This window comes from Argentina silus (genome assembly GCF_951799395.1).
Source record: "Argentina silus genome assembly, chromosome: 15".
NCBI lineage: Eukaryota > Metazoa > Chordata > Actinopteri > Argentiniformes > Argentinidae > Argentina > Argentina silus.
The window spans coordinates 1,833,549-1,849,843 of NC_139669.1; the positions used below are offsets into that span (position 1 = coordinate 1,833,549).

General features: G+C 46.1%; 1 protein-coding gene and 1 long non-coding RNA gene across 4 annotated transcripts; both read right to left on the reverse strand.

Annotated features, from left to right (window-relative positions):
• Window positions 1-2,851, reverse strand: LOC310816134. The gene is made up of 2 exons (XR_014554639.1): window positions 1,184-2,851; window positions 1-919 (listed from the first exon to the last, which is right to left on the reverse strand). It is a non-coding gene; the product is annotated as an uncharacterized lncRNA (long non-coding RNA).
• A 118-nt stretch (window positions 2,852-2,969) lies between these two features.
• On the reverse strand, window positions 2,970-16,063 carry fhl1a (four and a half LIM domains 1a). 3 transcript variants are annotated; one of them, XM_083685860.1, is made up of 6 exons: window positions 15,963-16,063; window positions 5,633-5,814; window positions 4,909-5,086; window positions 4,499-4,668; window positions 4,003-4,189; window positions 2,970-3,722 (listed from the first exon to the last, which is right to left on the reverse strand). In XM_083685860.1, exons 2-6 carry the CDS (start codon window positions 5,786-5,788, stop codon window positions 3,568-3,570), a joined length of 846 nt encoding a protein of 281 aa, XP_083541986.1. In that variant the 5' UTR covers window positions 5,789-5,814; window positions 15,963-16,063; the 3' UTR covers window positions 2,970-3,567. The 3 variants fall into 3 exon arrangements, with proteins under 3 accessions (XP_083541986.1, XP_083541987.1, XP_083541985.1); XM_083685861.1 differs by lacking the exon at window positions 15,963-16,063 and adding an exon at window positions 15,879-15,934; XM_083685859.1 differs by lacking the exon at window positions 15,963-16,063 and adding an exon at window positions 9,113-9,194.
• Between the last annotated feature and the right edge of the window lie 232 nt (window positions 16,064-16,295).

Genomic DNA, 16,295 nt, shown 5'->3' on the forward strand with positions numbered 1-16,295 from the left:
AAGGAAACTGTCCCTACTGCTTTGTATGAAGGATGTAGGAATTCATAGCAAGCTGATGATTTAGTGATTACTTGTGTTCAGTGATGTTTGACTGTTTGTTGTTACGTTTCAGTTCATGGTCTGCTTTAGGTTTTTTCCTAAGATATTGACATGTTTATGGTTTTACATGTACATAAACTAAATGTTAATGGTTAGCTACTCATATCCAATTCTAATTTAATTGCATCCCGAAAGCTGCGGTATAACTTGACCCCCAGCAATGACTGCATGAATCTATACTCTACCATATGAATGACTATAGCCCATAAAGGATTAACATGTGTGTATGTTGGTAATTGCACAGTCAGACAAGGTCCAGAATCCCTCTGAAGGGTGTGTGGGTGTGGGTGTGTGTGTGTGTGTGTGTGTGTGTGTGTGTGTGTGTGTACAGTACTAGTCCATAAACTGAACTTGAATGGTCTGAAGTTCTCTAACGAAGCCCAAAGTTCCTCAGGGCTAAAACAATGTTCTAGTCTACCCTCTGAGCTTTACTGTAAGTGCAGCAGTCTCTCTCTCTCTCTCTCTCTCTCTCTGTCTCTCTCTCTCTCTCTCTCTCTCGGTCTGTCTGTCTGTCCTCGGTCTGTCTGTGTAGCTCTTTCCTTACTAATTCCAGTGCTTCTCCTCTAAAACCCCTCTCTAGAGAACACACTAGCTGCTTCTTTTCTTCTCCTGGCAAAGCATTTCAATTATTTTTATAATATATAATTTGGCTGTCTGTTTATATATATGAAAATATATTTCTACATATTTAAGTGTTATTGTATTATGTATATAATCAGTATTAGGCCATGCAGCCATGTTCATGAGTGGGGGTGGTGTGGTGGGAGTGGGTGTTGATAGTTTCTGTAGTTACTGTATTTGAGTTTGGGCTCTGTTTGACCTGTGCCCTCTGCCAGGGTAGTCAGTGCTGTTACCACAGTCTCGTCTGGTTTGGGCTCTGTTTGACCTGTGCCCTCTGCCAGGGTAGTCAGTGCTGTTACCACAGTCTCGTCTGGTTTGGGCTCTGTTTGACCTGTGCCCTCTGCCAGGGTAGTCAGTGCTGTTACCACAGTCTCGTCTGGTTTGGGCTCTGTTTGACCTGTGCCCTCTGCCAGGGTAGTCAGTGCTGTTACCACAGTCTCGTCTGGTTTGGGCTCTGTTTGACCTGTGCCCTCTGCCAGGGTAGTCAGTGCTGTTACCACAGTCTTGTCAGGTTTGGGCGTCACTACCGGTAAACCCCAGTCTCTTCTCCAGTCTTCTAGAAGTCCAAGGGGACAAGATAGGGGATCCACTGTATAGTGAAGATGGGTGTGTGTGTCTACAGTATGTACTTTGATTGAGGGCATTTTGCGAGGGTTCTGGATTTTTCTGCTTCCTTCACCCCCCCCCCCCCCCGACTTTGCCTTGGTTCCCAACAGAGGGGTGGACTGAGGAATGTGACAGAAGCAGAAATGATTCAGTGCTTTTTATTGTGTGTACTGTACAAAATGTTTGTTACATTGCATGAAAGGATGGTGTGTTAAGGTTGGAATAGGAAAGTTAACATGGACTCTGGGGCCACTGCACCACACACACACACACACACCTACCTTCCTGTGATACAGCAGTGCCAGTAGTCTGCCACTCGATGGAGACGGGAACTGATGTGATTTGGTCAGTCTTGTTGTCCTTGATGGTTGTGTTGTTGTCTTGTTCTGGGTTTTTTAAAAGCTGTGTTGAAGCTTGAATTCCCTATGCTTGAATCGTCCAAACGGAGAGGTTTGGGGACCTTGTTTTTTGCCTCGTAGCCAATTGACTTTCAGATTGTCATGCTAATAAACCAGAACACTCTGAAATGGCTTTATATATAGTGCATACCGTGTCTACATACCATGTCTAGACCAGAGCCCTTTGAGCTTAGCTTTGACTAATAGGCATAAAGAATGTAACTGACTTATTAATCAGCCCCTGTTCATCTAACATGCACCTCTCAGAGGAGCTTGTTTTTTTTCTTTTCAGTTTTCATGTGCAACCTGTTTTATTATTCATTAAAACATGAGATGCTTTACACTGTTGGAAAGGTTCCACTAGTTGGAAGTTGAAAGACTTCCTGAGTTACAGAGAGGGAGGTGGATAACGAGACGTAGCTGTACGGTAGAGGCCGAACAGTGGTGTGGATTTCTTGAAGGACACGAAAGTTATTTCTTTATGGTCTCCTCCTATCCAGTCCTTTGTTTAACCCCCCCCCCCCCCCCACCACCACCACCACCACCACCCTTCACGATTTCACAAACCTTCCTATATTCCAAGTGCAGGGAATTGCTTCCTCGATTCTCTCTGTGAAACACAGGGTTGTTGTTGTTGTAACTTGGTCAGTGGTTTGCTACGTTAGTGGCAGACCCAGTCACAGATGGGGCCAATACACTGCAGTTGCTGCTCTGACTCCTACATTTGTTCCAGGTCGTATTTTGTTTCTTTTTTTTTCGTTTCTTTTTTCTTTTCTTTTTTCTTTTTTTTTTTCTTACCATCTTTTTCTGCATCTCAGTCGGCTTGAATATGGAGCTAACTGTTCTTAATTGCATGACAGTCGCTACGACGATAGAATAGAACGGTGCCTTAGATTGAGAATAGGTTGTATTTTTATTATTTTGTTATAATTACTAAAAAAAAAAAAACGCGTCACGTGTCCTTACCTCGGCCATGACAATCATTCTACCAGGGCCACGGTGTGAATATGAATTGCTTTCTGGAGGCTTTTCAGACCTAACAAAGCCCTGTCCACAAATTATATTTGTAAATATATCTAAAGTGTACTGAGAAGATATGAACTGTTAAAAAAAATAAAATAAAGTTTTGCAAAATAAAAAAAAATAAAAAAGTATGTTTGTGTTTGTTCTTATTCTGGCTCGCAGGGGGGATTTAAATATCCTGTCCTCCTGCATCGGTGCAAATAAACAGACAGTGATTTTGTTGCTTGCCTTTATTTAGCTGTCGTATTGAAACTGTCACCTCACTTCAAAAAGCTATGAATAGGATTAGTTTCTATCTCTGAGCTCTGCCTCACTTTGAATCTTCACAGAAAGATGCCTCCTTTTTTCGTGCTGAATATCACAGGAACTCCTACGTTTAAAGATAAGAAACCCTCATTTTTCACAAAGAAATCACTAGAGCGTATAGCTATATAATTCAAGAAGCAACAGTTAGCATTTTTAACATGTTAAAGTACAGTTCCAGTGAGGCACTGAAAATGGCATCCCCTAATATGGCTATGCAGAATTCAGAATTTTGCGCCAAGCATTTTTGTTATGCATATTGCAGGCCCACGAAAGCAAACCAGTTGGCATGTGTTAGTATCCAAAGGTGGCTTACTACACAGAAACAAATACTTATATTCAACTGCAGTTAGAATCCATTCAGATGGTACATTGTGCATGTTTTTTTTTCTCAGTTTTGAATAACCTCTTAACTTTGTTAGTTTGCACGAGTGTATGTTCTCCCCCCCCCCTATCATAAGATCCCAAATGAGGAACACAGACAGGGGCACTCCATTGGAAGCCTCCCTGTCTGAGCTCACAGCTTCTTGGCACAGTCAGGGCAGTAGATGTTCTCTTCGTTGATGACGAAGCGTTTGTTGGCCAGGGAGAGGGAGCACTTTTTGCAGTTGAAGCAGTACTCGTGCCAGGAGTGGCCCTCATAGTTCACCACGTTGGTCCCATGGCCGAACCCTGGAGACAAGGATGAGTAAGTCAGCACCGTGGAAGAAGCTTTAGAGTTACAGTACGATCCTCTCACTGAAGAGCATCCCATCCCACACATCATCTATTAAATATTCATCAGTTATCCCCGTTGTCGTAGCTGAGCGTCTGTCCATTCAACCATGAGGCATAAATGTAAGATGTAATGCCTACGAATGGCATTGTGTCAGCGTATTCATGATGCAGAAGTTGAAGCAGAAGATGAGGTCTCTGTGTGAGTGTGAGTGTGAGTGTGAGAGTGAGGTCTGACCTGTGATAGGGTTCTTGCAGCCGTCACACTTTTTGGCCACATCGGTCTTGTAGCAGTCCACACAGTAGACACTGTCCTCATGGGAGGTGAAGCGCTCCCCGGCCAGAGGCTTACGGCAGGTACGGCATTTGAAGCACTCAGAGTGCCAGGGCTGGTCCTGGTAGCTGATCCCACCTGTGGTGATGGCCTGAGGGGAGGGGAGGAGAGAGAGAGAGAGAGAGAGAGGCACCACCATTTTAGTCTGAAGCTGTTTAATGATAGCCAGGCTCCAGATCTGCTTCTGCAAATAATGACTATCGTTGTCATGTATGGCATGACAATGACAGAGTTGGCGAAAACACACTTGATCTGAAGACACATTCCACTTCACTTCAGTGTGACAATACTCAAATACTGTAGTGACAGTCGTGACGTTATTAAAAATGTCATGCATATTGAATGAGTGTTTGCACAGGATGTAAGGGTCTTAAGGGGGGGAAGTTTTGCCTGTAGGCACCTGCTTGCAGTGGAAGCATTTCTTAGCAAACTTCTTCTCGTGGCACGGAGCGCAGTAGATGTCATCACCCTTGGTGTTGAAGCTCTGCGTGCGGATTGGCTGCTTGCACTCGATACAGCTGAAACATTCCTCATGCCACACCTTGTTCTTATATTCCACATTCTTGGATCCTGGATGGATAGAGAATAGAATAGAATAGAATAGCATAGAGTAGAATAGAGTAGAGTAGGATAGAATAGAATACAGTAGAGTAGAAACGTTTATGTCCATAAGCAGTTGGAACTTTGCCATTTGGCTCTATTAGGATACTGGCAACATGAAGACATGGATTTTTAAAAGTGTGCCAAGGTAGGGGGGCGATTGGCTGTCAGTGTTAAGGGAAGATGAGAGGTGAATTACGGGTCACCCACCTGGCATCACAACCTTGTAGCATCCCTGGCACCGATTGCCATCCTCGCGAGAGTTACACTTGCCACACATGATCTTGCCGTCGTCCCTGGCGTTGAAGGGCTCATTGGCCAGAGCCATGTAGCACTTGGCACAGCGGAAGCACTCCTCATGCCAGTGGCGGTTCTTATGGTGCAGCTCCTGGGCAGCGGGCGGGAGAAGTGATCCAAGGTGTGGTGAGACACATTCACATTCAACCTCACTACACAAGAGGCCACTACGCCATCATGTGTACTGAGGCATGTTTGCCAAAGAACAGAACATGTCCATCTGGAAAGCATTACTGAGGAGATGAAGTGAGTTTGAGTGTCACACACCATGGTGGGCCTGACCACACATATGGGCAAACACCACAGTCATATGATGACAATGGCATAAGTAGTTCAGGCCTCGTTAACCGTGACGGTATTCCAACACAAGTACCTGGGACTGAGTAGTGGTATTATGTTGTGTGAAGCTCATCAAGGAAAAGGGGCAGATACTGTCCGTAACACTGGCCTTAATCTGAACATCTGAACTGCAGCCAACCAGCCTGATACTGAACTAATACCGTGGGTAACAAGATGTGGAGTGAACACTGACAAACACACACACACACACGTCCATCTCTCTCTCTCGCTCTCTTTCTCACGCACACACACACACACACACACACGCGCGCACGCGCGCACACACACAGGTGCTCACCTTGGCATCAGCCCCAATGGGGCGCCGGCATTCAGCGCAGGTGTTGGCGCAGAGCTTGTCGAAGCACTTGGTACACACGTGCTTCTCATCCTTCTTCACGTACTTCTTCCCGTGCAGATTGTCACGGCAGTAGTAACAGTCGAAGCGGTCAGTCATGGTGGACGTAGCGTAGTACCTCGGCCCTGCACCAAGACAACACACCATCACATGTACTGTTAGAGGAGCCCTATACAACATATAGTGGTTTCATTACTTAATCTCATAAATCAATTGGTTTACACGTTGATGCATTACTAGAGATTCAAACACTGGGGGGGAAATGCAGTAACAGTCATGGCTCTGCATCTCCACTGCTTCAGATACAGGTCATATATTGAGTCGCCACAGGGAGGCAGTGTTGCCCATACTTTAATCGAGCCAACATCACAGCAGACCTACTTCCTCACCATAAGATCCCTGTTACTAACGGGTGTGCGATTAAACCCGATGCTGCTGTTGTGTTCCTCATCCATCTGTTTATAGTCATCCTTCATCCTGACCCGAATGGCCCTTCCAGGGCTCTAATGCCTTCAAACTGAGACATACAGCACACACACAAACAGTCTTACACGGAGACAACACATTAATCTGTCTCCGGGGGGCCCAGACACAAAGACCCTAGAGGTATACATGTTGGAGCTGCCATGTCGTTGTGAGTCCTCTAATCAGACACAGCCAACGCAGGCTTAGTGGAGGCATGCCTATCGGCTGAGGGGAGTGTGTGAAATGGCACCCAGATGTCTCCCCCTGAACGAGGCGTCTTTAGCTGTATCTGACTCTGCCGCCGGGGGCCGGCTGCTTTATCAGGCTTTGCTGGAAAGTTTAGGTCATATTTTTAGAACGCCTGGCTCACTCCCTCCATCCCACCTCCCTCTCTTCTTTTGTCTCCTCCTTGGCAGTGGCATTTCATTGGCTGTCCGTGTAAACAGAATCGCCCCCCTGCTCCTCTCTTCAACATTCCAACATTCCCATCACGATGGGCACGTCCACAGGGACAGGACATCGTATCCCCCTGGAAAGATTGGGGTGGGTGGGTGGGTGTGTGTGTGTCTGGCTGTCTGGCTGTCTGGCTGTCTGTCTGTCTGTCTGTCTGGCTGGCTGGCTGTCTGTCTGTGTGTGTGTATTTAGCAGTGTGACAGAGACCCCTGTGTTTTCCTGATCATCTGGGCCTTGTCCTGGCCTTGAGCCTTGTACACACGTCAATAGAGGGAAACTCTGAATTCTACCCACGCTACCCACCGTAGGCTCAGTCAGACTGGGTCCCTACGGTGGAGTTAGTAGTGCATGCGTAGACTGTAGACTGCAATTTAAGTATCTGTGATTTATTTGACACAACAGATGAGATATCATTGTAAGCTCTCACCACCTTAATCCGGTGTAACACAATGAGAGCAATCAATGGGGAGGGGAATACTTATGATGGAATCATATTATGTCCTGGTTGCCATAGGAACCCTGCAAATATTTATGAAAGTCAATGAGAGTGTCTTGTGGTAAACAGAGCAGCGGGGGGGGGGGATGTGCCTGAGGCGGTCTGGTATGTGGCTCCCAGCTGGAAGAGTCCAGCGAGGATGGATATACGACCACGGATGGATAGAGGCTCATCTGCAGCTGCTCCAGGGGGATAAAAGCCTGAGCCCTGCCGAACCATCCCCATCCCTCCCTAAATGGAACAGGCCAGCCAGGATCAACCCAAGGGAATCGACATGTCCGGACCAGACCAACATTTGAGTCAGGGGGAGGGAGTGGGGCGCCAAGGTATCATAGTATCATGGAGAAAAAAATACCCAAATCCAATGATTATATCTCAACCTGAATTAACCATGTGTTCCACACGGAGCACTGAAGCACAGTGACCTTACTGCAAGGACAGGGAGTTTTTGGGAACACTGCCAAATGGACCATTGCGAGAGAATGTGTCTGATGCACTGTAAGTGTCCAGTGCTTAAACGCTAAGCCTTTCAGATACTGCCGATCAGACAGCTGCCCTCATAGTAACACCCATGGTATGCACCAACACACAGATCAGAGGGGCTGGAGTATACCATTATGGTCCCTGGGGTGAGGAAACCACTCCACAGTGGAAAAGGTCACAGCGAGAGCAGCACACAGAGGAGTGAGTCATGATGGAGCCACGGATGCCTCTCACAGTCAGCCTGGCTGGAGGCACTCACGGTAGATCAAAGACAAACAGCCCCAAAAAAGGGACAGACTGTGTATCTCAGTCAAGCCAACAGCTGTGTACCCAGTGTCAGAGAAGTTTGTATTTTCCAACAATCTTTGATCCACCACTCTCAGTCTAAATTAGGCTGTTCAAAAAAATACCTGGTCCACTAACTGAAATGTACATCCCAAGTACCCACATTCAATTTCCAACGGTGGTTTACTGTAATCCAGCTGTAATTGACTGGAACTTGCATCACCATCATCCAACTGTGTAATGAGAAAAAGATTTCCTGGGGAGGGAGGCTGGGAAGGGAGGCTGGGCTGGGGAGGGAGGCTAGGACTGGGGAGGGAGGCTGGGGAGGGAGGCTGGGAAGGGAGGCTGGGCTGGGGAGGGAGGCTGGGGCTGGGAGGCTGGGAAGGGAGGCTGGGGCTGGGAGGGGTGTGTGTGTGTGTGTGTGTGTGTGTGTGTGTGTGTCAGCCAAGTGTTGTTGTTTGCACCACATAACGTCATGCTACAGATATACAGATATTTTCAAATGTGCCGTTTAAAACGACACAATTGAGTCAAAATAACAAGAGAAAATGAGTTCATCTATTCGGGCGCTGGTGACCAATCACGCTGGTGAGGCAACACTTGACCCTGGAAATGTGTCACCCAGACCTCGCCTAAATGCTTCATTAAATCACTCTTTATTGAAATGTTGTTGTGGGTCAACATAAAGATTCTCTGTCTGTCTCTGTTACAAACAAACACACAGATATTTGTAAAACAGCTGAGTTGAGGTGTGTTTGAGTGACTTGACAGCTGAGTGACCCGTTGTGTCACAAGTTATTAGCTGCAGTACACCAAACAAACACCATTATACCGCTTCACCTCCAGTAACTCTAGAGCAGCGGTGGCCAACCGTGACCAAGGCTTTAGCAATGGCCAAAGAAGAGCTGCCGTGCCCAGCAGTGGCTCCCAAAACCACAATTGGGGAACACAGAATAAGCATCTCTGACTGAACAGGCACTTCAGTGAGACAAATGTGCCTGAACCAAAACCCTATCCCCAGCACCAGGTACTTAACACCTAGAACCTAGCAACAGGTACTTAACACCTAGAACCTAGCACCAGGTACTTAACACCTAGAACCTAGCAACAGGTACTTAACACCTAGAACCTAGCACCAGGTACTTAACACCTAGAACCTGGCACCAGGTACTTAACACCTAGAACCTGGCACCAGGTATAGCACATGAACAAGACCACCCCACACAACACAAGAACATTACCTCCTGAGTGCCTGTAAGTCATGATTGCGTCCTGGAGAGACAGAGGAGAGGATGACACCAGAACCAAGGAGAGGAGGAGAGAGTAGCATCCACACAGGGTCAGGGCTGAAGACCATACACCCCACCAGGGTATGGGCTATATATAGACCCCTTGGGACCCACGCCCACAACTGCCCTTCACCCCCCGGCCTCACCCCACACCCAAATCCAACCAACAACTGCCCATTCCATTTTAGGATATGCATCAAAAGACTAGGGTGAATGAGGGGAAGGGGCGAGAGTGGGAAGAGGGAGTGATCCGAAGACAGATAGAAATCCTCCGGGGGTCTTGACTAAGGGCCGCCTCAGGGCTGCCAGGGACAACAGATACCCCGACTCCCCCATTTGCCATGTGTTTTGTTAGGGTTTATTAGGGCTGAGTGTGTTGAGAGTGGTTAGATCATGAAACATCAGAAGGTGAGATGACTCAGAGCAGCACGTTGACAGGACTCAGGGAGGTGATGGATGTCATTGTGTAGACGTCTTCAATATATATCAATATATCTGTATCAATCAGCCTTTATTTATCATCAGTTTACTTCACCATGTTTATATAATCTCACTCAAACTTAAGAGAATGGGAATGGTGTATAGCTTCTTAATGTGTGTGTGTGTGTGTGTGTGTGTGCGTGTGTGTGTGTGCGTGTATTTACATAAGCCGATGATCTGTGCTGAAAACTATGCTCTAAATGGTCCCAGCCAAGGCTCTGCAGCTCCCACACACACAAGAAATAAGTCTAAGATTAAAAGAAGAAGAAGAAGAAAAAAAGAAGGGCTTTTTGAACACTTCATTGTCATGGTTGAATACCTCTCCATGACCTTAGTGGCTCTGGGGGAAAATAATTGCTTGAAAGGAGCGTAGCACTCCTGACTCAGGAACACAACGCAGCAGGAGGGATTCCTTGTGCAAAACAAAAACAGTACTTTCCTGTTTTCTGTCGTCCTCTGAATTAGATGGAGAGAGTGGAAAGGTAGGCCGGGAGAGAGAGGTGGGGATTCAGACAAACGAACAAACGAACAGTTTAATTGATTCCCACAGCTGTCCAGCAGCACGACCCGCTGCTCACCTGCACCTCACATCCACACACACACACACACACACACACACACACACACATATACTCTATTGCTGCTATATTTATAATATTTATCTGTATATACCCCACCATATTTATACACTTATATTGACCAACTTATTGTTATTGAGAGAGAGAGTGAGACAGACAGAGAGAGAGAGAGAGAGAGAGAGAGAGAGAGAGAGAGACAGAGACAGAGACAGAGACAGAGACAGAGACAGAGAGAGAGACAGAGACAGAGACAGAGACAGAGACAGAGAGAGAGAGAGACAGAGAGAGAGACAGAGGTAGAGGCAGAGAGAGAGAGAGAGAGAGACAGAGAGAGAGGGAGACAGAGACAGACAGACAGAGAGAGAGAGAGAGAGAGAGAGAGAGAGAGAGAGAGAGAGACAGAGAGAGAGAGAGAGACGAACAACAACTGAAAGAAAGAAAAAAAGAAAAGAGTAAATTATTGCATAAAACTAGGAGGGGGTGACGGAGACAGGATACAGAGGCCCATAAACTGACTGAGCCTTCAGCTGATTGAGACTCATCATAAAGTCACTGATCCAAGTAAAGAGCCATGATCCCTATTGTTTTCTTTGGTTATGAGTCCGCAATGTCTCTGCACTCCTCCATAAAACACAATAACAACCTTACAGCCCAGACAGAAGACAACAGATTGAAGAGGGAAACTATAAAGTAATGTGTGTTTGTTTAAGGCATCTGGTGGTAATGGCACATTTGATTTGGCCCATTACTGAGGACTGAACATGTGTTTGTCCTTTCACTGCCTGTCCACAATTATAATCAGTCTCTTTGTTAAACTAAGTCACACAGAAGCATTAATGATCAGGCAGGCGCCATGGACACCATGCTGCTTAAGCCTATGTAATAAGAGTCCTGTGCTCTGTCCTCTTCAGGGCACTCCACTCATCCCCCCATCTCTCTCAGCCTTTCCCTCTCTGTGGTTCTGGCAGTTGTTGTGTTGATTAAAGCTGTCCATGGGTTCTATCCTTCTACAGTCCTACTGTCACAGGCTGCCCATCATAGGCTGGCCCTGACATGACTGACTGGTGGGTCAGATGACAATGTATATCATATCAGTTTACTGAATGTATACACACGAGAGACAACAGGAGTGTGTACAGTATGTGTGTGTGTGTGTGTGTGTGTGTGTGCGTGTGCGTGTGCGTGTGCGTGTGTGTGTGTCTCACTTAGGGGGGTACTGTTGTTGAGACTGTGTCTGTCCTGCTCGTGGACAATAGCGGAATGCAGCGTCCGCCTCCCCACCTGCCATTCCCTGAGGCCCTGCCCTTACTGAGGACAGAAATAACGCTGACATCACCAAGAACAGCACTCTAAACCAGATACACAAATACCTTTTCCATGAAAAATGGAGAACAGTACTGAGGTTGTACTGCAGAGACTAGAATGTTTTAAACGGGTACAGTTATGTACGTTATACGCAACAGTTAAACAGTGACTGTTTGAGTTTCCCGTGTTACTGCTCTGTCCATGTCTCCCAGTGCGTCTGCATTCAGAGAGAGAAGACTTAAAAGGTGGATTCCCATTGCGATCTCCACATAGAACAGTTTCTTTCCTGATTACTGTCAGAGCTTAACTGCATGAAAAGCCATTTCCCGTGAAAATGAGAACTAATATGAGAGGGCTTAGAGCTGACGGGTGGTTCAGAGACGAAGGGAGCAGTTCAGAAAAAAACCTAAAAAAACTGGCAGCAGCAATAATTACATCATCTTAACATCTCTACACAATGACATCATGTAAAAAGCCAATAAAAAGAGCATAAACTGTGCCTATCATTTTACCAGACATGTACTGTACTGTGTCAGACATGCAACCGAGGGTGAACTACTGTCCTATACTTTCACATGGAACAATGAGAAGCTACCGGAATTACGGAATTACTAACAATGTCACTTCTGTAATTCAACCTGGCACAATAATACTGGTAATGTTGCGTATCACGCCATTGCCTCCTGGAGGTCGGTAACTGCCAAGGGGCTTATCAGAGGTCGTCTCTGCCTCTCTGAGAAGAACCACTGGGACCAGGAGACGTTGGTGGACCTTCGAGAAACAGGAAGTCTGGAGGGCACTTCCTGAACAGATGCAGTAGCAGGTCTCTATAGGGTGATTAGAACATGAGCGTGGCTCCTCCCCTCCTCTCCTCTCCCCTCTCCTCTCCTCCTCTCCTCTCCTCCTCTCCTCTCCTCCGTGCTCTGTTCATGTACTGTACTGAGCTCCTCCTGAACCAGAGTCAGGCACCTGGTATACCTATTATTATTATTCACAGTAATTGCTACATAGCTTTTGTAAAGCAAGGACATTTTTTGTAGTCGTACTACTGTACTACAATACTTCAGGGTGTTCTGGCTGGCTATAACGTTCCCAGTTCTAACATTCGTCCCTCTTCTTTAACTGTATTTCAAAGAAATCGAGAGATTCAAGGTGATACTTTTAGGGAACTTTATCGAGACTTTAGCACTGACGTGTTACGGCTTGGAGTATCTCTCTCCACATTAAGTCAAGTCACGGACCACCAAAGCCCCTTCCCATGACAAAACCCTTTTGGGCGTGTCTATGAATACTGCAATCCCCTTTTTCATCCTTACGACGCGTTGCCACACTCGGATAGTTTTTGCATTAATGCATTACTGTATTGTGTAATGCAGTATTGTGCTGTTGTGTTTTGTGCCAATTACCGTAGGACACAAGAGCCTGCTAGAAAATGGCAGCCCCTAATATTGATACATGAGTTAATAGACTGTTGAAATAGCCAGACTACAAAATAGAGACAAAAGGCCAGACTAAATGGCCTCATTTTTCAGAATGTTCTTGGCCTGAGCTCTGCTCTTCAGCAGTCACCCTGCGTTCCTGGTTAATGGACAGGCCAGTGATAGGGCCTCTCTCAGGAGGGGACTAATGCATCACTGACTCACCTCACACAGACAGAGACAGTGACACAGCGACTTAATAACATCAACAAAAGTTACCTAGCAACAGAAGAGGGTGACAATGTTGCTGTGATGGGTTGTGAGGGGCGGACAGACTCAGGTCAAATATGTGGGATTTCTGAGAGGACACACGTCTATTATGTCACAACTCATAACATGGTCACACACCCATCTCTCAACCGGACGACATGGACATGGAACCCAATATTGCAAAGGTCAAGTATGACTCACAGTGGGACAAAGGCCACTGTACCGTCCATTACACACACACACACACACACACACACACACACGCACGCACGCACGCACACGCATAGTATGTGTGTCAGTCAAGGGCAGCAGTGGGTCCAGACGAGGGGGTCAGGGGATTATGTGCATGTTTTTCCATTCAACACCCCCCTTTCTGCCATGATGGAAAGGTCTCACACACACACACACACACACACACACACACACACAGATAAAGGCTTCACAGTGGGCCAGCCAGCACTTCACAGCTCCCATTGCTCTTGCATGAGTCACTGTTCTCTTAAAACTCTATAAAAGTGGGATGCCAAAGGCTCCAATAGATCAGTCTGGTCTGTTAATAACGACTGACAAGTCTGTCCCCAATAGATGTCAACTTCACCAGATATGCTCAGTAGACTGATGGAAGGAGCACATGAAGAAAGACAGACCCACCAGTTCACAGGGCGCGAGTTTCCCCTCCCCATGAGCCAGCAGACCGCACTTAAAAAGCGACATGCCCAAGTTCCACAACATGGTTCCACATTCACAGTCACTGGACAGAGTAGTGAGATTATAGCAGTTTAGGGTTTGGAGAGTGCTCTGCAAGCCAATGGTAAACAGGGTCTCTCTCTCTCTCTCTCTCTCTCTCTCTCTCTCTCTCTTTCTCTCTCCCTCTCTCAACTCTCTAACACTAATAGAAGGATTGTGTATGGACAAGGGGTATCTCTCTAACACCAACACAGTTGAGGAGGAGGAGAGCATGAAGGGGCAGAGTCTGCCTCCGCGGGCCAGAGAGCTGCAGCCCCCTCAGAGACAGGCAGCAGGCAGGGCGGTCACACCACATTGCCTAATTAGGACGTGCACAGGAGTGAGCTGGAAGGCCAGTGAGCAGGCTGTTTCATTGTTTCAGCTGGAAGGCCAGTGAGCAGGCTGTTTCATTGTTTCAGCTGGAAGGCCAGTGAGCAGGCTGTTTCATTGATTCAGCTGGAAGGCCAGTGAGCAGGCTGTTTCATTGTTTCAGCTGGAAGGCCAGTGAGCAGGCTGTTTCATTGTTTCAGCTGGAAGGCCGGTGAGCAGGCTGTTTCATTGTTTCAGCGCCTCCACTCGTCTGCATTAATACACACACCCTCCTCTCTGTGTCTGTTTCCTTCTAGATCTCTCTCTCTGTGTCTGTTTCCTTCTAGATCTCTCTCTCTCTGTGTCTGTCTGTCTGTCTGTCTGTCTCTCTTTCTCTCTCTCTCTCTCTCTCTCACACACACACACACACACACACACACACACACACACACACACACACACACACACACACACACACACACACACAAAGAGAAGAGGATAGTAGAGTGTAGGACACTACAGTGTAAGAGGACATGGATGCCTGTGTTGAGACAGAGATTTGCCACATTTAGTGAGACGAATGAATTAGACTTCTCAACAGAAGTAGTTGTAGAGTAAACAGCTGGCATGTCTACTCTAAGGACGTTGTGGGCAAAAGCCCAAGAATCCCAGGAAACAGAAGGCCATGGAGAGGCATTACTGTCACTCTGGCTCCTGATGGGCATCCTGTTTATGTTTATGTGTATGCCGCTGTGCCAGCTTGATTTTACATGATATGGCCTGATGGGATTTATTATCTTAATATATTTGCATGAGTAATGTCTATTATTTGTAGACATTGCAGGTATTGTCATCAAGATACTGGGGAACACCAGACTGAGTCATTCAGCTTGGAGACTAGGAAAAGAGTTCCATATAATATATAATGAAAAGTGGGCACTGACCCGATCCACAGTCGGGTGGTTAGGGCTTTTATTGTCTAAAATGATGATGTCATCGCCACAATGAGACCACAGTGCAAAAGGGGCCTTTCCCTCCCAAGGTGCTCTGAAGCTGCGGGAGGAGAGTGACATCATGGATTTGTCTTGGCAGCTAGCCAGGCTGGTAATGTGAAGGGGGCAACTTATTGTGTTTTTTAGGTTTAAGGCCTGACCTTAAATGAATGCATTTACACAATTAAAGTGTTTTTACATATGCTCTTGAATTGGATTATGAAACTTGTAATAACAACGCAAAAACGCTATCTGTTGCATGTGTAAACTTCACAAAAGTATCTGATAGATAAAAACAATATTGTTTATGCAACAGTTACGAAAACATGCTTAAACTAAGAACAACCCACGTATCCATGGATATACTGTAGGAATATCACGATATCAAATCACTATACAGTAGCCTCTATAATTCCACTAGTGCTACATGGATGTTAATACTGTAAAATGTTCAGTGTAAATATTATCACGTGCACCCGCATCTTTTCCGCGGATTACTTGCATCCATTCTAAAAATCAACATTAACATATCGGCTAGTCACAAGAAACTATCATTCAACAACTTTTAAAACTAATAACTAAAGTCAAATTAACGTTTGCGGAATTTATAACAGGTAGTCGTTTTTCACAAACTATTTACCTGCCAGAGAGACGTTTTCCCTTACATTTGTTATGGTGCGATTCCTTCCAGTTTGCAACACGTTTGTATGTGGTTTTGACTCACCTATCTCCACGCGTAAAGATGTGCGTCTTCACTCCACACCAATGTGGCCAACGGTTTTGGCGGAGAGGTAATAAATGCGTCGTTGACGCTCCTTAAAAGAGAGAGGGAGCAAGGAAAAAAAACCAGCAGGACGTGATCCAAACCTCTACGTTTATGTCAACAATGACCTCAGCCAGGAATTTACAAGCTGACGCTATAAAGTTCTCATTGGCCATATTGTAGGTGATGGAATAAAAGGCTATGAGTTTTCAGCATTAATAAGCAATTGTCTTCCAGTCCCTCTCCCTTTATTGAACAGTAAGGTGAGTAGAAAAAAAAGCACACTTCCAGTCT

Coding starts and splice junctions, on each gene's coding strand:
- fhl1a (XM_083685859.1), bottom strand. CDS start 9,134: ATGACTTACAGGCACTCAGGAG. Junction 4,669..4,908: donor CTACAAGGTTGTGATGCCAG/GTGGGTGACCCG, acceptor CTATCCATCCAG/GATCCAAGAATGTGGAATAT. Junction 4,190..4,498: donor AATGCTTCCACTGCAAGCAG/GTGCCTACAGGC, acceptor CCCTCCCCTCAG/GCCATCACCACAGGTGGGAT.